Raw genomic sequence first — 24,415 nt, forward strand, 5'->3', positions numbered from 1 at the left:
GGTCATTTTCTCTGGGGATACTTCAAAGCGTTGGTATACAAAACTGCTATTCAAAGTGAAGATGATTCACTGAATAAAATCGTTAATTCATGTGACATAATAAAAAATACGCCAGGTATTTTCAGAAGAGTGCGAAATTCAATGATACGGCGGCTAGACGGTTGTATTGAAGCCGAAGGAGGCCATTTCCAACAATTAATTGAGTGCAATTCGTTAGTCTAGATGTTAATGTTATTTAATATTTGTTGTTATTGTTACATAATTAGTAATGAGAAATTGTAAAAATAATTTCCAAAAGAAACATTTAATTCCCCATATTATTTCTTGTGAGGTCCAGGGATATGCAATTAGTTTGACTTTTTTTTCTTAAAAACTAAGCAAGATACGAAAAAAATTCAAGAGACAAAAAAGTTGTATTTCTAATTGCTCAATTCAAAGAAATAATAAAAATTGCACAATCAGTCAGTGGCGTATATTTTTAAGGCAAAAATATTCGTTCAAATCCCGCTCGAGACGCCACCGGACTTGATAAATTGAATCACGTTTGGGCTAAATTAGCTCCTCAATGTTACAAAAATCATTGCCAAATTACAAGAAAATTAGGTGAAGGATATTTAAGATATTTACGAATAACTTTTTTTAATTTTTATTTTAACACCCTGTATCTTAAGAACGAAGAATTTGCGGACCCATGTTTATAAAAAAATAAAATTACCTACAGAATAGTCTGTTGAATTTATGATAACCTAAACCTCTACAATTCTTATATAGCTGAGGCACCTCTTCAATTATGATCACCTGAAGCATATTACCTCATTTCTACATCAGTAATAATACTTCCTCGGAATTTTTAAGAAAACAAGCTCAATAATGGTGATCCATTCAAATACAGTTGGTCATTCATCAGAATGTTTGAATTTTTAAGTTTATTAATTTCCATTGCTTCCAAATGATTCATCAGTTCAAACCTTCATTTTCTATGTGTGAAATTTCGAACTATTCGTTAAAGATATGATTTTTTTTCTAAAAGATAATTTGAATATGTTGAAGTTGTTTTCTTATTTACATAGCATAGCATTTGTGGTGCATAAAAGAAAAAATGTACAATACAGGAAATACCAACCACTAACGGTTTCTCGAGGGGTATTGTAGATGACATAATAAGGAAGAAGAAATTTGGGTTAAGAATAAAGGAAATCTTTCTTTCTTTGAAAATGACAAAAACCAAGATAAATATATCTCGGTTCCATACCACCAATACACGAAGAACTTTGAAAATATTTTCAAGAACTACCTTCATACCTAGGGTAGTTTTTAAAACAAGTCATATACTATAGAGCCTTTTAGGAAATCGAAAAGTCGAGAATTCGGAAAAGTCTGGAATTTACGAAATTGAATGTAGGGACTGCGATGCAAAATATTATGGACAGACAAAAAGATCTATTGAAATAAGATATAAGGAATACTTACTAAACCTAAAATATGGGAGACCAGAAAAATCAGCAGTAGCCCATCATATTTTACAACAAAACCATTTCATAGACTTTAGTTCATTAAGATTAGTTAGACAAGTAAACAACAATAGCCATCTGGATGAGTACGACAGTGTAGTAATAAGTAAAGATAATAATATTAACAATAACGATGGTAGACCAATACCTAATAGTATATACTTTATAGCTTGTTAAAATAATATTTCAATTTTTAGATTCACCTGGCTATTAGCTTAGGACACATTGAAAAATTATTTCAAGACTAGTAGATAAGGCATTATTCATTGATAACTAGAGAACATAAACCGGTAATTCATGTCAATGTGCTTTTTTATTTCGTTGAATTATAAAAACATTGGATAATACTCTTTATGATATTCTCTGAATTTCCGAAACGGATATGGACGTCCAGATGATCTGACAGTACATGTCTCTTTATATGACTTGTTAGACAACATAACTCATTCCTGCAATGCCAATAATGCCTTGGAATGGTACAATCCAGGTTTGTTTCACCACAAGTCTGATTTTTTTTTTAGCAGTTTAGGTATTCAAGGGTTCTTTTTTCGAAATCTGAAGCAAGGTTTTGGTCTGATGAAATTGCTTGCAGCGCTTTCTTTTGACGGGGAATCAGCAACTCCATGACAGACTTCCAGGCCAATATGGCCTGGAATTTGAATGTATCATACAGTGATTGAGCCAGTTAAGATATCTGGGTTTGAAGATACTGTTAGGAATAGCAAATCAGCAAAATTGCAAATCAGCGAACCTCTAAGTTCTCAATGTTTCAACCAGAGAGAGAAATTAAAAATATCAGAGGTTGGAAAATGGATGATCACCAGAATACAAATGAGACAACTGTTGATAAAAAGATAAAATTTCGAACATAATATTTCAATGTCACCCTTCATTGTTATATTCCACAAATCCTGAGAAAGTGATCGAAACTACTGAAAAAAATGATTCATTATATTTAGTGAGAGAAACGTGATCGTGAAAAAGTGTAGTGTAATCGTCAAAGTGATTTTCAGAAAAACATTTTTAAATTCTCTTTCCTCTTGTATAAAATTTTCTTTTCATCGGTAGTAGAAAAATGTATAATTTTTCTGATATCGTCCTTCATTTTGAATATTCTTCGCTTTCTTCCACTTTGCGACAAAAAGCTTATGTACTTCACGAAACGATTCATCTTCTGCAAAACGTATTTTTCTCTATGAACATTTCATTCCTTGACTCTTAATTCAACCGTTTCAGTTTCCGGATCTGAGTTATGAGCTGCTCACAAGTTCTTTCATTGGTATGCAGAAAAACACCCGTTGAATGTTTCATGGCGAATAAAGAAGAAGAAGCGCTCCATTTCGTTGAAAATGAAAGCGACTCTGAACGCAATTTTCATGTTTCGTCGGGAAATTTTTCAGTTCCTGTCATTATTCATTCAAATGTGGTTTTAAATTAAGAACGACAGTAAGAAGGGTGGAAGTTAACGGTCATGAACAGTTGTGTTTTACAAATGAGAAACTTTTCCAAGTCTCCGATTATCATTGCTCTACAAAAAAAATCGTTCCTTGTTATGATTTTTTGATCAATTGTTCACAAAAACGATCATAAAATGCCTTTGTATCCTATAAAGTTAGTTTGCTTTTGTATTAGTTATAGTGATAGTACTCATTTTCGAGTTTTTTTTCGAATTCAAAAATATCGCCAAATAAAACTGGGGGTTAACATCCACACGGTGCTATCAGATGGCATTCGAGTGACAGATAACATTCAGGTATTGAATAGAAGTCTAGAAAAAGTTAAGATGCCGTCGGAAAAGTGTAAATAAATAAAAAAAATAACACCGACCGCCGCTGGTTGTCATGAATCAATTGTGACGTGCTCAACTCGACATACGCTCGCGACCATTCTAGACGTGGCATTGCTTCGAGAACAATGATACCGGCTTCGATGGAATTCCGGCAAATTTTCTGCCGCCTTCGATTGTCATTTATAAACGCTACCCACGGGCATATCGATAAAATGAAGTTTAGTGGACAGTGCGGTACAGAGTGATCTAATAAGACGATAGACATTCAAATAATAGTTGAAGTTTTAGTTAAGTGTTTGGTTGTATCAACAGTGAAATAAAATTGAGTTTGATTATTGTATAGTGTAGACAATTATCATTGAACCCCGGAGAAAACGTAACAATATGATGTTAAAACATTTTATTATACAGGGTGTCAATTTGAAAACTTCCCACCCTTAATATCTTTCTTCCAGTAAACAATATGTGGAATCGAAAAAACAGGTCAATTTTATTGTCAAGGGGCACACTTTCAAAGACTATTAGTAGCCATCGTTGTTCAATCTACGAGGGGTAGGTGTTACCCTTAGAATTTTAAATGGGAAGGAGGTCAAGTGGCATATCATTTTCATTGGCGTTCAATTCTGCTTCCAATGGTACCCTGACTTATTATTTTTGATGAGCATTTTCCGAATAGCGTTCTAAACTAACAGAAGTAATTATTAGTACGCCTATACTGAGATGCATGGTTTGACCCGAACTGGTAAGAATATTAAATGGTATCGTTCCAACCCTTTATTAGGGGTGACATTAGCATTTAGCTCCAATTAATGTACATCAAATAGTAATATAATAGTGAAACGTAGATAGTAATGAAATTGTGTTTGGTAAATGCTGATTCTTCAATTCTCATCGCAGAAAGTGTACAGATAGCCGTCCTTTTTTGCTACTTCTGCTGTAAAAAGTTCCTGTTTTCAGGCAAAAAATTTGTTCGCAAATTTGAACAATGTGATAGTATTGTGCATACAGTTGTACCTGTTGGGCTGTTTAGCGATTATTTCAATAAGTGTATGAAAGTGTGAAAATGGTTCACATTCTTCAAGACAGAATTGAAATGTTTATAATTTATGGAGAAGTTGGCATGTTTTTTCAATGAAAGATATCCAAATTGTAATTTAAGTCACCGGTATGTGCTTGATTTGGTGAAAAAGTTTTACAAAACTGTTTCAGTGATGAATTAAAAAAGAAATAACCTCAGAGTACTAAATAAAGCAGCTCAAATTGAAGTTTTGGGAACATTTGCTGCAAAGTCCACGAGTTCCTTACGATCAGAAAATGCAAAAATTTCATCCTTATAAAATGTAGATTCTTCAAGAGTTCCACGAGGATGATTATGATAGAAGAATAGAGATTTGTGAAATTATGTCTTATATCATCCCTAACCTTCTGTTAAACATTTGTTTAGTGTTCATTTTTTCTGGATGACAATATTAATAGTCGCTATTGGAGTGACGTAAACTCACATATTTTTTGGGAAGGGCATACACAACACCCACAAAAAGTCGATGTTTGGGTTGGTATTCTTGAAAGTGCGATTATTGGTCCATTATTTCTGGAAGAAAACTTAACTGCATGGCAATCTGAACCTTGAAATGCATGAAGAGACTATGGATCCTCTTATAACTGACCAGCTAGAAACTCAAATGAATACAGAAAGTAATGAACTATCGCAGTAGGAACTGTTACATTTTCCTTCCGACAGTGGTTAAACGAGAGATTGCCGAATAGATGTATTGGCAGAAAGGGAGCAGTGTATGGCCTCTGAAATGACTGGATCAAACACCCTCAGATTTCGTTTTTTGATGGCATCTTGAATTCGTTGTTTGTAAAACACAACCTTCTGATATTGAAGAACTGGAAAGACGAATTACAGCAGCATGCCAGTCAATTCCTAGCGAAGTTTTTCGTAATGTTAGAGGGGAGGTCGAAAACAGACTTCATTACTTTTTAGAGCAAAATGGACGACATTTCAAACAGTTCATGAAATAAGTGTGAGTAGATTTTATGTTTGAAATGTCTTTCTCGCAAATTAAATTGTATAAAAAACAATAACCAACAAATAAAACTTGCCACGTGTAATACATTCATTCCCGTCATTCAAGGGTTGGAACGGTGTCATCTACTCTTCCAACCATTTTTATTAAAAGGACTCAATTCAGTAATACATCTCAGAACAAACAAATTCTAATTACATGTGAAAGTTTAGAACGGTATTTTTTGGAAAATAATAAGTCGGGGTACCATTGTAAGCAGAATTGAACGCCAATCAAAATAATGTGCCCCCCCCCCTTCCCATTTAAAATTCTAAGGGTAACATCTACCCCTCCTAGGGGGTGAATACCCAGCTACTTTTTTGTCAATCCACATAAAAGACGTAATGACCAAAATGCTAAACCAGTTGAATATTCTGACCTTGATTCTCTTTCTGCACAAATTCCACGTAGCTCGATACTTCCAGTACCTGAATCTCCGATAAAATTATCGCAGACAAACACATCTTTCAGTTCCATCGAAAGTGTTTCAAATAAGAAATTTTTATGATTTAAATTATTTGTCGAAAAGTCAAGTTGAGTTTTCGGTTTCATATTTGAAACAATGCTTGTTGATGTGAATATAACGGATCAGCGAACTCGGCAGGAAACATTTTCATAATGTTTGAGTGATATGAGTGTTGGAAGTAAGGTTTTATTTTGTAAGTGAAAAAATTTGTGAAACAAGCGTAGCGAGTTGAACATTTTCGCGAACAAAATAAAACTTACTTTTAACACAAATATCATACAAAGTTTTTTGTACAACTGTCCTATTTCCATAATAAAATGGATAAATTTAATATTTCTATAAATACACATTTTGACTTCTCTTGTCAGTTAACTATTTTCATGTTATCGCATGTGCTGTAAAGTGGCCGTGTCAGGTGACACCTAATCACCTGGTTACCAACAAACAGTTTAAAGCTCACGCGTTTTATTTAAAGTCATATTTAAAGTTCTTGCTGGTGTTCAATGTCTTGTATAATGAAGAACAACAGTGAGGAATTGTGTATTTCTGACAATATTGAAGAGGCTGCAAAAAGGGCTTCAATTGAATTGTTACCAAAAAAATCGGCTCAACAGTATGACATCGGGTATTCTAATATTCTTAGCTGTTGTAGACTTAAAAACTTCAAACCGTCGTCTTAGTCTATTTATAAGAGAAATAAAAATATGTAACTTATCAACTTTGTGGAGCAAGTTTTCAATGATAAATGACTTCATCGCCAGATGAAGCCATTGTATGGCGAAACACGTGTTGCGTTTTTGTAAAACAATTTAGTGAAAATCTCACAATAAAGTGCTTTTGGAATACGTTTTTCAATGATAAAGTCGAGTGCGCTCGTTAAAAATGGTTTTAATAAAAGCAAATATTTCAAGGTAAGTACTAGCATTCTTAAAGCGGAGAAATGAAAGTTATATGCCCAAAAAATCAAAAACTCTCACGTTTATAATTGTAAATGAGGCGTCAAATAGAAAATATTTGATGATAAAAGTTGCTACTATTTTCGGAATATATGAAGCCTGCCCGCGTGAAGAGCTGTGCCATTTATTATCAGAAGACATTAAATTAATGGATAAATCATTGATTGTTCAAATTTCAAAAACAAAAACGAATATAGGTCGTTCTTCTTGCATTGTTGGAAAAAAACATTGACTATTTCAATAAATACGTTGCATTACGCCTTTCTGTTATCAATCATCAATATTTTTTTCTAAAATACTCGAATTATAAATGCAATGCCGACCCAGTTGGTATAAACACGTTTGGGAGAATGTCCTCTACCATTGCTGATTTTCTGAACCTCCCAAAACCAAAGGAATATACAGGTCACTGTTTAAGAAGGTCTTCTGTTTCTTTGCTAGCAGAATCAGGAGCAAATATAACGGATATTAAGAAGCACGGGGGATGGAAGTCTACAACAGTAGCTGAGGGTCACGTCGATCGATATATTACTTATAAAAAATCTATTACTGAAAGAATAATCCCAACACCTAACTCCAACGTTACAGCATCGTGCTCTTCACTTCAAGAATTGAATGTTGATGCTCATGAAATTGTCAACTCAGATAGTTTAAATATATCACAAGGCTCCTCAGCATCGCAAGGTATTAATATCATCAGTTGTTCTAATTGTATTTTTCATATTAATGTTCATGAATAATAATATTAATGTATATAATACATTGGTAGCAGAATTTTATTGTATCTATATCTATTGTAACTGTATGAATGTTTGAAAATGGTAGGATTTTTAATGGGACTACAGCGCGGATACTCGAAATATCCCTGTTATCTATCTTTGTGGGTCACAAGAGCGCATTCTCAGCATTATACACGGCGATCTTGGCCTATTAGAACAAAAATTTGTTTTGGGAAACAAAATGTAAAATTTGAGTCTATTGTTGTTAGGGCTGATGAAATAATTTATGAAAAAAAATAGATGAAAAATCAGAAGCTTTTGCACATTGAAAAACATTTTTTCCGAAGTTGTCAGAAGTGAATATTGGAGCTGAAATTTTTATTGGTCCACAATGTTTCAAAATAAAAAAATATTATCGAGTACTTTCAACTAAAGCATGAAAAACTCGGATATATCCCAGTCATAGCAAAACGCGACCTTTTTTGCCAATTTAAATTTCATATGTAGACAATTTAAAAGGGACAGTACTGAAAAGGCTATAAAATTGTTTTAAAAAAAGTAATTTTCGACATAAAAATTGTCTCAAAGATTTATCAGTATGAAAGATCAGTACAGATAAATAGATGATTGTTTTTAAAATTCAAAATGCTTTTAAACAAAATATGACACATCGCCACTTTTTCATTGGAGGAGTCGATCTCTAGGGCAGGAAATTGAAAGGCAGTTAAAAAAGTTTAAGTAAAATAAATGAATATTCAAAAGTATAATTTTTCAAATATTATGTAGATGCGAATTTCCACACCGTATGATTGAATTATGTTAATATATTTTTCACGAAAATATGAAAAAACTTTTGGGAAAGAAAGTTTTTGGCTTTCTACTACTCCATCTCGATACCAAAAAAGATGAGGGAATCTTCCAAAGAAAGGAAGGAAGTAATCAATTTGAAAATAAGTAACTCCATACATGGATGTGTAGATCATGCAAAGAAGTAACTTTCAGACACAAACTGAAAAAAAGTCCTCCTGAAACAGCTGCTTTCATATGAACATTGAATTACACGAAAGAAAAAAAATTCTTTCGAAACAAATACTTCTATATGAACACTGAATTATACAGAAGATACTTTTCTTTACTCAGTTTGTATTTCAAACATTCGTTGTGAAATAAAATCAGATATCATTCACATGAGTTCTACTTTAAATGAATGGTAACAAATTGCACTTACATGGAACACTGTCATCCTCACTGGTATACATCGATGTTTCGCCATATAACACTTGCCCTAAAGCTCTTCAGTACCAAATTGGATAACATTATAGAAAATACACACAATTAATTCATGAATTACGATTTTTATTATTATTCCGTTACATTAAAAATCGTAATTCATGAATGAATTGTGTGTATTTTCTATAATTTTATCCAATTTGGTACTGGAGAGCCTTAGGGCGAGTGTCTTACGGCGAAACATCGAAGTATACCAGTGAGGATGACAGTGTTCCATGTAAGTGCAATTTGTTACCATTCATTTGGAGTAGAACTCATGTGAAAGATATCTGATTTCATTCCACAACGAATGTTTTAAATAAAAACTGAGTAAAGAAAAGTATCTTCTGTATAATTCAGTGTCCATACAGAAGTATTTGTTTCGTAAGATTTTTTTTCTTTCGTGTAATTCAATGTTTATATGAAAGTAGCTGTTTCAGGAGGACTTTCTTTCAGTTTGTGTCTGAAAATTACTTCTTAGCATGATCTACCCATCCATGTATAGAGTTACTTATTTTCGAATTGAAAGTCAAAAACTTTCTTTGCCAAAAATTAATCACTCCTAAAAATATAACCCCTTCAATTCACATGAAAAAATTATTTCTAATTTTTTTCTTCGAATATATATGTTCAATCGAATTGCTATAACTTTTTGGTAATACCATTCTCAAACATTAGAATTTCTGAAAATCTTGATTATTTTGAGCATCTCCTCCTCCCCCAAAGATAATCTGCCAGTGGCGATATACAGAGGTACTGGATTATTGGATTTCAAAAATTATAGATTTACTGGGAACATTTCCAGAAGACATCGAGAGAAAATTTAATTAATATTTCTTTCAATATAACTCACACCCTCTCCATTATTTTTACAACCCCTGAACATCCGTTTATCGCAATCGCATAAACATATATACATGCGGCCATGTCTCCACCATTATTACCCTATAAAAACGAAACGTCGATCCATTTTAATCCTCCCCATCCATTCTTCGATATAGAACCCAATACTGTAGCGTATCAGTATTCATCATCAGCTTTGTGTCGTGTACATCAACCCCGATAACGTTTATTGAGTTTCGGGGATGATTTTACAACCCCGTCGATATTAGGCATTCGAACCAGGTCCGGCATTCGCGAGCTGCGTTGAATACCAAAATGTCGTCTCAGTTCGAATTTCTATGACTTCTTCCAAGTTGCAGGGAATGACACCAGGATGAAAATCGAATGAGGGATGTTCTCGACTAATTTTCAATGGGGCGGAAGGGGTAATCTGTCGAAACGGGAAATTTATAGAGGATTCGCTAGACTCGAATGAACAATGGAGAAGGGAATTTGCATTATGGCTAGACGTATTTTATCATTACTGCAATAAATGGTTTCAGCAGGAATTTTTGGAATGTGAGTAAATGGATAGTTGTCATATGTTATGGATACGCTAAATTGTGATACTTTCACACAAACAAATCAGATAGATATTTAGTGTTATGACAACTGACTATAATGTAACTTTATATCCCAGGGTTCAATTTTGGAGCCACTGCATTTTATTACACACCCGAGTGAGTCTAAGCGTCGAAGTTCGCGATTCATTTCTAACTGAATATAAATATCAATTTGAACGCCATTTGAATATCATATTTCTTCAATATCAAGAATAATATTCGAATTGAAACTGTTGTCATAAATGATTTCATAACTTCTTAAAATACTCCAATGTATACTCGTACGAGTTCATGTTAATATTTTCCTCTGAATTAATGGTACTGTTATATTATGCTAGTATCTTTTCAGTTTTTGGATTTTTTTTCTATTTTCAAACTAAGAAATGCGTATAACTTATATTTATTATTTTCTGTATTGCACTAAATGTATAAAAATAATTGCACCCAATTTATACATATTTTTTTCAATTCATCCCTTTTCAGCTGAAGATAGACATCCCTTCAGAGTTGATACATACCTAAAATCTGGAACCTCTGGCGTGAAATGAATCTAATGAACAACAGAACAAAAATGCGGTCTCTCGACGCGTGTTCTGTTTAGCAAGTTAGAATCATCAGGAGATCATTAGGACTGGTCTTCTCATTGCCATTCTTATGTTTCAATACGTATCTAAAGAAATCATTACTTTACATAATGAATGTATTCCTAGTATAGTCAAAGTAACCAGTATTGTGCATACTTGAAGTATCGGCGCCCTCGAAGGCCACAAAAATTAATACAAAGAAATAAAGCCGCTGCCAACTAGTCCACGTGGACTGAAGAATTAGCGGTTCGTATTGGATGCTTTTTACTAACCGACTTTTATGACTGGCTGAAGAGTCATAAAATTAAATATGAAGTCATGTTACGGTAACGAATAGAATGCGAGCCGTCATGTTGTCAATGTTCAGTTCAGGGACTGATCGCGATTTGAGTGTTGACATTGGATATTGATACAGTTATAATTATAGTCGTATTAATCTGTATTGTGAATAGTTGAAACTTTCGGCGAGCTTAAAGGCCAAAAAATCCAATACAAAGAAATGATGCCGCTGCCAACTAGTCCACGTGGACTGAAGAATTGGCGGTTCGTATTAGATAATTTTTACTAACCGAGGTTTATGACTGAAGAGTCATAAAATTAAATTTGAAGTCATGTTATGGTGCGAAGATGTTTATACCCGTCGTATTGTCAATGTTCAGTTCAGGAACTGATCGCGATTTGAGTGTTGAAATTCGATATTGGTGCAGATATAATTACTCAAAATTTTTGTTATCTGTTTAAAATGTGGCGTCCTTGGACAAGTACTAATAGTAATTACGAGTGTGATAACAACGCAGACTTTTTCCTGTGTAGTGATTCGAATAGCGCTGGTGAACAATGCAAAAAAGGGATACCATGGAATAAGATTCGGATGCATTTGAATATTGAAACACAGAAAGTATGTTTCAATGTATATAAAAATCTACATCTCAAGTTTGGTTTCGAGGGAAACGAACTATTACAACCCACATCAAATTTGACCAAAATTCCTTTCTCAACTGTAGGTAAAATAGTCAAAAACAAACCTTATGAACGCAAAACGCGATGTGATATGGGATTACTAAAACCATGAATCATTGAATCATTGAAAAAAACAATATAAGATTGTTACAAAACAATGAGATTCCTACAACTGAAATCATCAGGAAGAAATTGAATACCTGCGGCCATAACGTGAGCTGCTGTGACAAAACTCTTCAGAATTGGATAAAGAAACTAGAATTTACATTTGAAATAACGAACAAACTTAAAGCAGTTATGGAAAGCAGAAGAATAGTGGAATTGCGTAACAAATTCTTACAACAAATAATGAATACAGACAAGAACAAGGCGCAAATTTTCTATTTGGACGAAACTTGGTATGACACTCACGATATAGTTACGAAAGGGTGGACTGATGGTTCGAGAATGTGTACGCCTAACATGCCTGCAAACATTGAGCATTGCGGAGGAAGTAAAGAATGGGTTCCAATATTGCAATGTTGACTATCATAAGAACATGGAAGCGAATATTTTCGAGGAAGGATTTGAAAATACATTGATCCCGAATTTGGATGCGAATAGTGTAATAGACAACGCTTCCTCATTCGCGACAGCTCATCAAAGTACCGAATAAAAATTCGAGGAAAGATGAAATACAAAGTTTTTTAATGGATATGAATTTTTATTTTGAAGATTACTTTACCAAAAACCAACTAATTGAAATTTTACAGACAAAAACATTTGAGAAAGTGTATGTCCTTGAGAGTATTGCTGAAAAGTATGGACACACCATACTGAGACTTCCCTTCTATTTTTGTGTTTTCAATCCCATCGAGTTGATTTGGGAAAAATTGAAATAGAGCATCAGGCGTAAAAAACATTTCCAAAATTTGATAAGAAGGTTTCAGAGCTAATTAAAAAAGAATTATTCAATATTATCGAAAAAGTAATTTAAGTTGAAAAAGACCATATGGAGATTGAACACTTCCATATTAATGATGGAAATGAATTCATTATTGATTTAAATTAAGACAGTGATAGTGAAACAAAGAATATGGAAGAGGAATTATCATATTATATTATATATATATATATATATATATATATATATATATATATATATATATATATATATATATATATATATATAACAGAATAATTAGTGACTGGATTAACTATAAATCGATTTAATTCGTGAGGTTGCAGTCAATAGCTGGGCTGTTACAAAGAAAACTCTTTGTTATATGTCAAGCTTTCGGTATATTTCACACCTTCGTCAGGACAACTACAATAATGAGATTATATATCTTGTAAAAAATATATAAATATGGAGAACTTACTAACGTGAGAATAAAATATAAAATGGTTCAAAAACAGATAGAAAAACATTAATAAATGGCAGTTAATAAAAATTTTTGGCTGACAATGTCAAGTGGGAAAATTCTGAATGATACTCGAATTACTAGATTTTTTATTTTCTTTATCATATTTCAGTAAGTACGTGTAAATTTTGCTGAGACTATCAATATCAGTTCGTTTATTCATTGAATGTCAACTGCTACCGCAGTTGTCGGTTGATTTGATTGGTCAAACCACTTATGTTTCGCTTGCGTTTACGCAGCTATCTTTATCAAATACTTTCTTGGTTTTTTCTCATTTTGTCTTCAATCGAAGACCCACTGCCCGGCACTGATGATGCCCAATAGGCTGAAACAGGTGGCTCTTAAATTGAAATCAATTTGGGAATGATCAAGGAGTACTTATCTATTTATTTTTTGATTTTCATGGAATTATTTACCAGCAGCTTGACTGCATGAACCTTTCTAGATTTCATATATATATATATATATATATATATATATATATATATATATATATATGATGTGTTGTTCTTCCGGGTGTTCATCCGTTGTGTACTATTCGATAGTCGACGTTTCGCCATCATCTCAGATGGCATTATCAAGACGAGTTACTGCTTCGCTTCGAGAGGTGTAACTCGAAGCGAAGCAGTAACTCGTCTTGATAATTTTTTATTAAATAAAGTATGGTATACTGCATTTGAACATTTTAAACTTTTGGTATTCTTTATTGTATAATATATTTAATTAATTTTATATGTATTTGAGTATTTTAACATTATTTGTACCCTATATATGTATGTGTGTAAATAGATTTTAATATACATTGTATACATTTCATTCCTAATATAACCTCTCAATCAAAATGAATTTGGTAAATTGCAGGAACATCAAAATTTACGTCATAGGTAACATTGTATGAATGATTAAAAATTTCTGTATATCTTCCTCCATTTCCCACATCACGTGTGTAAAAAACAGCGTAATCATCAACTTTCCTTCGTCCAATATTGTGTTATCAGGCAACCTGCTGATAAATTTCATTTGTTCCAGAATAACATCCGCCTTTCTGCTGAAAGCGAAGCAATCATGTCAGGGCAACAGGAAGGCATCAACAAAGTGGCCTCGACAGGGAACACGAATCATCACAACAAAAGGCCTCCCGTTGTACTCATATATCCCACAGGTAAACTGAATTGTTGATGGTATTGTTACTTCGGAACGAAATTTCCATAATTATGTTCATATGAAATTTCACAAACAAAATAATATGGTTTCATTTGAATTGAACCAATGCCAGGATTGGTTCACACAAGTGTCAGTTTCGCTTTCGTTCTTATATTTTCGTGGGTGTTCATGTTGTGGAAAATTCCAATTAGCGTTTTTCCAATAGCTAATTGACACACGTGTAATCTCTGAACAAATAAGCTTATGAAGGTTTTCAAAAATATATTCACAATGTGTTTCAAGTAGTTGATCAAATTTAAAATAGGCCAATTTACAACCCCAATCCATTCCTGTTGCTGTGCGATGTTTCGACATTGCATGTTAGAAATCATATGATTCTAAGTTTAAAATTCTGTGTATTGTTGTTCTTAAGCAAAGACATCTAGTTAACGTTAAAACCATTCTAACACATTATAGTGAAGATAAATAATATTAATTTTTACTTATTGGTGTCGTTCTGCATTTATAATATGAAAACCTTCAGATGGCCTAAAATCGTGTTTTAAAGCCATGCTTCTCTATAAAATCTACTTGAGGATTCTAACAGTTGATAATTGATTCAAAGGTTCACTTCTTGACGTGTGGCAAACAGGTAAAATGCATATGAATTTGAAAAATGAATACGTCGTCATGAAAACCAAAGCGTATTAATAAGATACCGCACTTTCGTTGATTTAAGATTCTCAGGAAGTTTCTCAAGATTTAGTTCTTGCACCACTGCCCTATATTATTCACACTCCTATTTTTGTCATGTTTCTGATAAGTTAAGAGTCTTTCATTAAGCGCTTTCTTTCTTCAAATTCAAATAAAACAAAGTGTGTGAGCTATCATCGAAATATTTTATTCGTTCGAAAGACCTATTAATGCCATAATGTGTGGAATATAACATAGTTCAAATCAGACTGAATTTGACTGATAGCATGGGTTATGTTGGCCTTGAGGACCGCTGTGGCTCATTCGTTTACACCTGCAACTTCAGAAAACCCCACAAAAAAAATCTAACGGGGTCAAATCGCACGATCTTGGTGGCCAGTTCACCTCCACGTGATATGGAGTCAGAAGAAGTTGATAATCATCTATCTGAAGTGCTTGCCGTTGACAGAGATGGTCTGGCCAACGTCGTTCTTAAACAAATATGGCAAGATGACGCTGCCAGTCCAGAATCTACACCAAACAGTGACTTTTTGGGAATGCATTGGACGCTCTTGAATCTCATGTGGATTGGTATCGTCTAAAATTCGATCACTTTTGTTTGTTCACGAACCTATTCATACAGAATTGGGCCTCATCGCTGAAGATGATTGTTTGATGAAAATTAGGGTCAGTTGCCTACTACTTCAGAGCCTGTTCAGCGAACGCACGTCGTTGTCTAAGGTCGTTTAATTTCAGTTCCTGGGTCAGTTGAATTTTGTACGGATGCAGACCCAAATCAAGACGCAAAATTCGCCAACCTTTGGTCTGCAAAAGGCCGAGTTCTTGTAAGCGACGCGAAATGAAAACTCTTTTGTGCATTTCAATAACGCTCAATCGTGGAATTTCCACTCAATAGTTTATAAAATCGCGACATGTGTTCCACTATACAATAGTAACTCTCAGTCACAGATATCCGGAAAAAATCTAGAATACCTGCGTTAAATTTATTTTTAATTGGGAGAGTCGCGGAAAGTTATAGGTATAGTAGTACGGTTGGCTTCGTAGTTCTTTTCAATTTGATTCTATAGATTTTCTGTTCGATTACTTCTTTATCGGATAGCTAGTAAATCCATGGACTATCTTCCGTTCTCTGTTTTTTTCTACTCAGCTCATTCCTCAACACCTTGGCTTCACAGCAACAACTGATCCACTGTATCGCTCTCAAACTCGTGTCGGGTTCTTTTGATGCCGAAGTGTCGTTTTGCTAAGGGATGAAGTTTCCAGATTCCAGCATATCAACGATTTTTGTTCTGTATAATTTTTTGATAGTTTGTTTCATCAGTCTTTCAATTTCTGTCTCGTATCCTAGTAAAATATTTGTGGTTGTTAGTATATGTTCCCGGCTTTGGTATACTTGTTTCACATTTCTAGAGCTTCCACTATCTTTTGATATTTATTTTAGTTGCTTTTCAGTATCGTTAATACTTGATCTCGTAACACTGAAACTTCCTTTCTGTTGCAAAAAACCCTTTGATCTCCGCTGCTAACTCGAATTATGCCATGACTCACGACAATTTCATTCGTTCTTCAACCTCTGTCCTATATTCCTGAAAGATCTCCTGTGATTTTAGTACTTGCTCCTTAGTTGGGCTCTAGTTGAACTTTTTCTTTCTAGAATATCCCTTTGTCCTCAATATTTTCACCAAGAAACTCATCTTGTTGTTTTTCTAATTGGTTGAGCAACGTATCTGTTTTTTTTTCCTTTTCTGATTTTTCCAGCTCACCCTCGTCATCTTTTCTTTTTCGTTATCTTCATTCTTAACGTTTTTTTTTCTTGTATTTTCTGTGTTTCCGTTATTTTCATATATAATTGATCTAGTACTTTCTCCATTTCAGCAAGTTTCGTGTTCTTCTATTTTGAAATTTATCTAGTTCAATTATTCAAAAGTACAACACGAAAACAATCAAACTTCAATATCATTCAAAAATTATCACCAGTTTCTTTTGTCTACGTCACTCGCTGTCGCTCTCACGCCATGGTCTTTATCTTGGCGGTATTTAACTTACGCTATTCTACCACTAGTATTTTCTCCATAGTGATTCATCGTTGTATCATGAATATTCTGTGAATAGCATTTAGTAAATTTTTAGGATTATACAGCCCCTTTCAGTCGAGAAAAAAATCAACGCCTATCTTTAGTTTTACCTAAATTTTGGCTATTGTAGTGTTCAACATAAATACTTTCACCAAAGTCACCCGATAAAAATCAATCCAATATGCTATCAGTTATTTTCATATCCTCTAGGAATTCCCCAGGGAACACGCGATAGATTTTCCCGATGCAAATACGTTTGCTACCGCCCTATCTGAGCAATTTAATCAAAAACACACCTTTCAATTCTCGTCCTCCATAAACCGAACGCGGACCAAAATAAACGCACCGGCTTTCATCCCAGAGTTTTCCAATTAGAACTTTCGGAGTTAGTGATATCGATTGGAATGGGGATCGGACATCAGTGCTAAAGGCCACTTCAAGCAATTTACCTGTCAAAATTCATTTGGAGCGTCATACCAATTTGGCTAATGAAAACAGGAATGTGAACAACGAAAGGGTGTCCGCTCCATCACAATCGTTGATGATTTAGCAACTGCCGGATCATTTGCTTTACATATATGGAGAAGTTGTCCCGAAAGATCATTTTATTGAATCAAAACTGGCCAAAAATACCATAAGAACGCTGTTGCCCAAATTGAGACACATGTGCAAATTCCACTAAAAATAAACAATTCACGCTAGATGAGCCGAGTGCTGAATTTCAGCAGGCCAATAACTCGATATGGCATAATACGAGTTTCTGTAATAAATTGAATTTCGGATTACTGAAAGGATAGGTTTCCATGTGAACCCCAACAAAACTGTGATAGTCTTCTTCACAAGGAAGAGGAATCTGGATGAGGAATCTGAACATTGAGATTGTGATAATAATTTTGCAGGTCTGCTGATCAAAAAATTGTTCTTAGTAGACAATGCTCCCGTATACTTGTAGGAGGACAGAAATTATTGCAGGTGGAGTCTCCCAGATATGAATCTCGACCAGATTATTCATTTTCGACAGAAAAAAATTCGAACCATCACCCAAAAATTTCACAATTCTCAAAAAATTGGAAATACATTTTGCAGGTCAGTGAAAATTCTTGCAGATCGGGTCTGCCAAACATAAGTCTTGACTAGATTAATCATCCTCGACAAAAAAATTCAACCCTCACCCTTTGAGTATGGAAAAATTCCACTTACAAATGAAAATAAACCTTGCAGGTTGGCAGAAATTCTTGCAGGTCGGATCAGCCAGATCCAGGTTAATGATTTTCGATGGAAAAGTTTTCCAATCCCTACCCAGAAGTTTCACAACTCTCGAAAAAATTAAAATACATTTTGCAGGTCGGCGGAAATTCTCGTTTGTCGGATCTCCCAGACATAAATCTCGATCAGGTTGTTCATTTTCGACAAAAAAAATTTCAACCCCCACCCTTCAAGTATGAAAAACTTTCACATTTCTCATAAAAATGATAATAAACCTTGCAGGTAGGCAGAAATTCTTGTAGCACGGGTTCTGACAGTTATGGATCTCGACCGAATCATTCATTTTCGACAGAAAAAATTTCCATCCCCCACTTATTAATTTCACAATTCTTAAAAAGTTTAAAATGCATTTTGCAGGTCGGCGGAAATTCTTGGAGGTCGGGTCTCCCAGACATGAAACACGACCAGGTGAATTTTTTTCATTCTAAAAGGGTGGGGTTGGAATTTTTTTTGTCAAAAATGATCAACCTGGTAAAGGTTCACGTCTGGGAGACCCGACCTACAAGAATTTTCGCCGACCTGCAAAATATATTTCCAATTTTTTGAAAATTGTAAAATTTTTGGGTGAGGGTTCAACATTTTTTCTGTCGAAAATGAATAATCTGGTCGAGATTCATATCTGGGAGACCCGACCTGCAGGAATTTCTGTCCTCCTACAAGATTATAAGAGCAATGTGTACTTAGAAAAATTTGCTGACCGGCAGACCTGCAAAAAAGTTATACCCGATAATAACTATATGCAAGTATAATGAAAGCAACTGTTATAATAAAAATTCATAGCCAGCTAGAAAAATACGTTCTGTACGCTCTCGTCTCTTATATTTATCAGGGAAAAACATACACGACTAGGCATATAAGTACTCAACTACTCTTCAATCAACACTATCCTTTGAAATAGTTTGAACATTTCTACTAGTTGAAAAAATGATCTATCAACTTTAGGGAATGAAAAATTTTGAAAGGAAAACTATGAAGAGACCAGATCAGCAACCGTTTGGAGGGAAATTTGAAATGTATTCTGATACACAAAACTATGTGCTCTGCATTTTTTCAAACAAAAATGATAAAAGTAATTTGACTTCATTATGAAAAATTACAAACATCAAGTAAAATTTGTAATGAAAGTAATGTTAATATTGAACGAAATAAACAACAATTCTGAAAAATATATGTTCCTTGGGCAATTACTATCATGTATTATGAGGATGCATTGTTTTTATCTAAATGTAGTTCATATGAAACCATGCATAGGGGATCTTTGCAAATGTTAGTCATTTCTAAAAAAAGTCTTTAGTGAGCTACTGGATTTGTATATTCAGGATATAAATATCAAAAGAAGATGCAATTCTGAAATCCACAACACAGATATAATGCACTAGTTAAAAAAGTATCATTCTGCATTTATGTTTGTTATCACAAAAAATGTTAAAAAACTAGTGGCTTATGATATAAGAGGTATAACTCGCCAGTTGACGAATAGTTATATGCAGGGCCGTCAACAACTAGTTGCAAGTAATAGAAAAAAATGGTGTTTTTTACCTGAAAATCATCTGTAGAGTGAGATGCGAATAGTTTAACAAGTGAAATTGATTTTTGTCAATTGCTAATGTTGATTTTGTATCATCCGTTGGTGTAAGTGGTGAAACTGTTGACTTGCTGAAACTTAAGCTCCAAACACTCATCATAAGGATAAGCAAAACAATTAAATCTACCTGGCAGATTTTTTCCACTTGTCTGGTTGTACAATTCTTCACTCTCGCTCATTCCTAATTTATTCTTGTTTTGAGCATCAAACCACCTGATATGACCTTTAATGATAGTTTTGTGCAATTTTCATATTAAGGCTCAACTAATCTGTGGTCAATAGGTACAATGAAGCCTCAATGAAAAAGGCTTTATAAAATCCATTTTCAAAACCCCATTTCATTTAGATATTTTATTTCGAAATTTTCAATAATCCTAAAATGAATACATCTGGTACTCGAGAGGCAATCTTGTGATATACGAATTCTCCCAGGGATAAAGTTTAGGCAAACAAGTAAATCGATGATGAAAGAGAGACCGATACCTGACTTCCTCAAATAGTCTCCATAATATGGAAATTTGAAGGGATGAAAAGCGAAGTGAAATGTAAAGATCACAGACTCTTGAAAATAAAATATCCATTCACATCGAGATTGGGGCAATTTGTAAAAGGTATGGCGACATATGAATCGACGATCAACCGATAGAGAGCAATATTGATATATATGCGGGCGCTTCAGGGTTGACTATCAACGGTTGCCATTCAAATATAAATTTCACAACATTTCTGGCAAATCATCCATAAATGTAGGAATATATCACCTTGTTGCCAATTTGTTTTATTGAACGGGATTTATGTAATGATTCTGAGAATGTAGGGTTAATTTTTTATATCGTGAAGCTGCCAATGAACAATTTTATTGTTTGAAATCCAATTTTTGGACTCTACATATAGCCTGCAATATCGTTATTTCGATAGTGATTTTTTTACTTCCTATATACTATCACTGTCGTGAGGCTATAGGAATTGTAGAAAAAATGGATATAAAATCTGCAATCTAATTAAAACAACAATTCACATAAAGACATAGATACTTGCAGATGATAATAATTACCTATTACAATTAATCTGCCAATGTGGATGGTCTAAAAATCACCGGCTCTGATTAACTTTTTCAATGTTTCATTTTATGAATCACATATTTCGTGGGCTTTGAGAAAAATAATTGCGATGTATACCTCTACATTAACATATTCAGTAGTTGAATATTTACAGTCCTAAACTACTTTTCGTTTCTCAGTAATTATAACTTGGGCTTGAATGATTTTTTTGAACGGATCGCCATATAAATTTTCAAGTTCTGATAACGACATCAAGAAACAAATCATCTCCTTTGATCCCAGAAATGAGATAAGTAAGAGAAAAAAACTGCAGATCCTTCGTCAGCATATCAAGTCCCGAGACATGTTTTCGGGTCAAAAATCCGCTTTTTCTTTATTTCGGTCTTGATGACTCAACTTAACGAACCGTCTAGAATAGGAATCTGTGATCCAAGGACCTTTTTTCGACGATACAATATCGCACATGAGAAATCAAAGATTTATCTTATCAAACAACGATTTTCACACTCCACTATATCCGAAACGGAAAATCTCCGAAAAGTTCACTCAAAGGAAAATTCGAGAAGACAAAAAGTGAGTTCTCGAATAAAGCGGGTGAAGAATTTTCTTTGTTGTTGGCAATTATTAGAACGGTGAGAATTTGCTGAGGAGAGATTGCCTCTCTCCTCAGCAGGCAATACCGATTGATTTTCCCTGTCTGGTTTAACGAAAGAGAGATCGTCGATATTCAAAAACGTGAAAAGAGTAACAATTTATTTTTATTCAAACCAGGAATTTTTTTATAGAAAAGATAGAATTTTTTTGTTGTATGTAATGCTTCTACATATGTTTTTAAGTCTTGAAGACGTGTGGATCAATGTAACATGCTAAGTACCAAACCTACCTAAGTCTAGTATTTAGAACTTACGAGTTCAACCATGACAAATCAACGAAGGCGTTTATGAAAACTTATTTAGGACTAAGAAGTATTTCTAGAAAGTTGGCCAATATCCAACTAAGAGTTGAGATCATAATGAAATGAGCATGTGCCAAATTGGTATATTGATAGCTGTCATTGACCACATAAATCTCAACGATTGTTTCAAGCTTATTTTTATTATAATAATCAGAAAAATGCGTGAGCAAGTATTCAGCATTTATTTTTGTTTATAAAGAATTATTTTCACTACTAAAGTCTATCCAAATCCAAGATAGAGTAAAGCAAAACAAAACCGAAGCGTGATGTTCACGTGATCGCCCAGTGTCAGATGGAAAGGGTAGCGTTCATTAGTGAATTCGCCTTCTTGATACGAGTTCGATACCAGCACAGGGTTGTAATCAGTCGTTTGCGTATTTGTGTGGCGTGCATTATAGTATATTGTTTAAAATTGTTTTCCAAGATATCCAGTACAGACACTGCTGATGACACTGTGAGCTATCCTCTGAGTCCAGCCAGGAAACGATCCAAAAAAAGACATTTGAGTGTTGAGATGAAAGAAGTGATTTTAAATGTGTTCAAGAAAGAAATGGAAGAAATTGAGACATCGACTGTCGACGAAGTCGTATCGAAAGTTTTCGATAAAATTGGAGTGTGTTGTGCTTCGATTTACAATGTTTTACGGGAATATAAACAAAATCATACATTTTCCAAACCGAATACAAATCAGAATCGTCAAACCATTATAAAATCAATAGATGATGCTGATAAGCATGCAATCAGGAGGAAAGTGCATAAGTACTTTTTCAGAAATGAAATACCCACGATAGACAAAGCACTCACAGAAATAAATGAAGATGCGTTATTGCCAAGTTTTAAGCGGTCAACATTCCATAAAGTATTGAAACATTTGAATTTTGTATGGAAAAAACGAGGGTGCAATAGTTTATTATTGGATAGAGAGGAAATTGTGTTATGGAGGAGAGAGTATTTGACCAAAATTAAATATTATAGGGAACAACAGAGAACAATTTATTATGTGGATGAAACCTGGGTTAATGCTGGTCATAGTACCCCTAAAGTATGGGTCGATGAAACTGTGACCTCATTTAGGAGGGCTTTTCTAGATGGACTATCCACTGGATTAACAAATCCATCAGGTAAACTTATATTTATATTAAGACCTGCCTCAATCTCAATATATAAAAAGTAACCCTCGTATTTGTTTTATTTACTTACATACATTTTCATAATTTCAGGTAAAGGAAAACGGCTTATTATTTGTCACATCGGCAATGAGAATGGGCTGTGGTGTTTCGAGTCGAAGAAATGAACGGTAAATCTTTCGAACAGTGGTTTTCCAAAAGTTCTACCCCATCTGGAGGATAATGCTGTGATTGCACCTTATCATTCGCGACGGTTAGAGAAGATTTTGACAACGTCTTCAAAGAAGGTTGAAATCCAAAATTAGCTGCGATCAAAGAATATTAGCTTTGAAGACTCAATGCTAAGAGTACAGCTACTAAAAATTGTCAAGGAGCGCAAACTTGAATACCAAAAATATATAGTCGATGAGAAGGCAGCAGGCCAAAATAAAATTGTCCTTCGCCTGCCTCCATACCACTGCGAGCTCAATCCTATCGAGTTAATATGGGCGGATGAGAAGAATTTTGTAGCTCAGCATAACACCACGTTCAAATTTGCAGATCTCAAAGTACTTTTTGATGAGGCTTTGAAAAGAGACAGAGCGGAGAAATGGGAGAAGTGTGTTCGGCATGTGATATCGGAAGTCGAGATAGAAATGTGGAAGCTTGATAACATAATAGAGGCACTGATAATTCAGATTGGTGAGGATGACACTACTGATGAAGAGACAAATTTATCCAGTTGAATAATTTTGATTGATAATCCTTTTGATTTCACATAAAATAAAAATTATCAATAAAGAAATAATTATCTCTTTTAATATAATGCTTGAGTGCGCTGTGAAAAATCCAATGAAACTTTTTTTATATTACACATATCATCTGCATTTTTCCCGTTAAACTGTAAAACTTGTGCATTTCACTCGTTATTATAAAAAAGTTTTCCTAAGTATGATATAGCATTTGCGATCAGCAAGATGTTGGTTCTGAATACGACCCTGGCCAATTCTTGGGATTTTCAATATCACGTGCGTAGTGCATGTCAATGTTTACATCCACTCTATCTTGGATTTGAATTTGCATTAAGTATGGTGAAATATCAAATGAAGAAAGATTGTGGTTATGTTGTTTGCGCATGCGCTTTTTTCGGTCAGAAATGAGTACACAAACTGGGCACCGTTCTTAGGTATAGTCTGAGTTACTAGTTATCAGCTTTTGTTCTCAGCAGTTGTTACGTAAACCCACTATTGAACAAACCTATCATGTGCTATATATTTCCACACCAATATAGGTACTTCTATAGTGTTTTATGATAATGACTGAAAATTTTTCACCA

General features: G+C 34.0%; 1 protein-coding gene across 2 annotated transcripts in view; it reads left to right on the plus strand.

Moving 5' to 3' along the window:
* Positions 1 to 24,415, plus strand: part of LOC111503356 (uncharacterized) — a 212,221-nt gene that overhangs the window by 173,658 nt on the left and 14,148 nt on the right. For both annotated transcript variants that reach the window (XM_074178004.1, XM_074178005.1), the window contains exon 2: positions 14,204 to 14,336. In XM_074178004.1, coding sequence (XP_074034105.1) covers positions 14,240 to 14,336 — 97 coding nt within the window. In that variant the 5' untranslated portion in view covers positions 14,204 to 14,239. The remainder of the gene's footprint in view (positions 1 to 14,203; positions 14,337 to 24,415) is intronic.

Source organism: Leptinotarsa decemlineata, unplaced genomic scaffold (assembly GCF_025532065.1).
Source record: "Leptinotarsa decemlineata unplaced genomic scaffold, Ldec_3_MD MMD2_tig00003335_RagTag_RagTag, whole genome shotgun sequence".
NCBI lineage: Eukaryota > Metazoa > Arthropoda > Insecta > Coleoptera > Chrysomelidae > Leptinotarsa > Leptinotarsa decemlineata.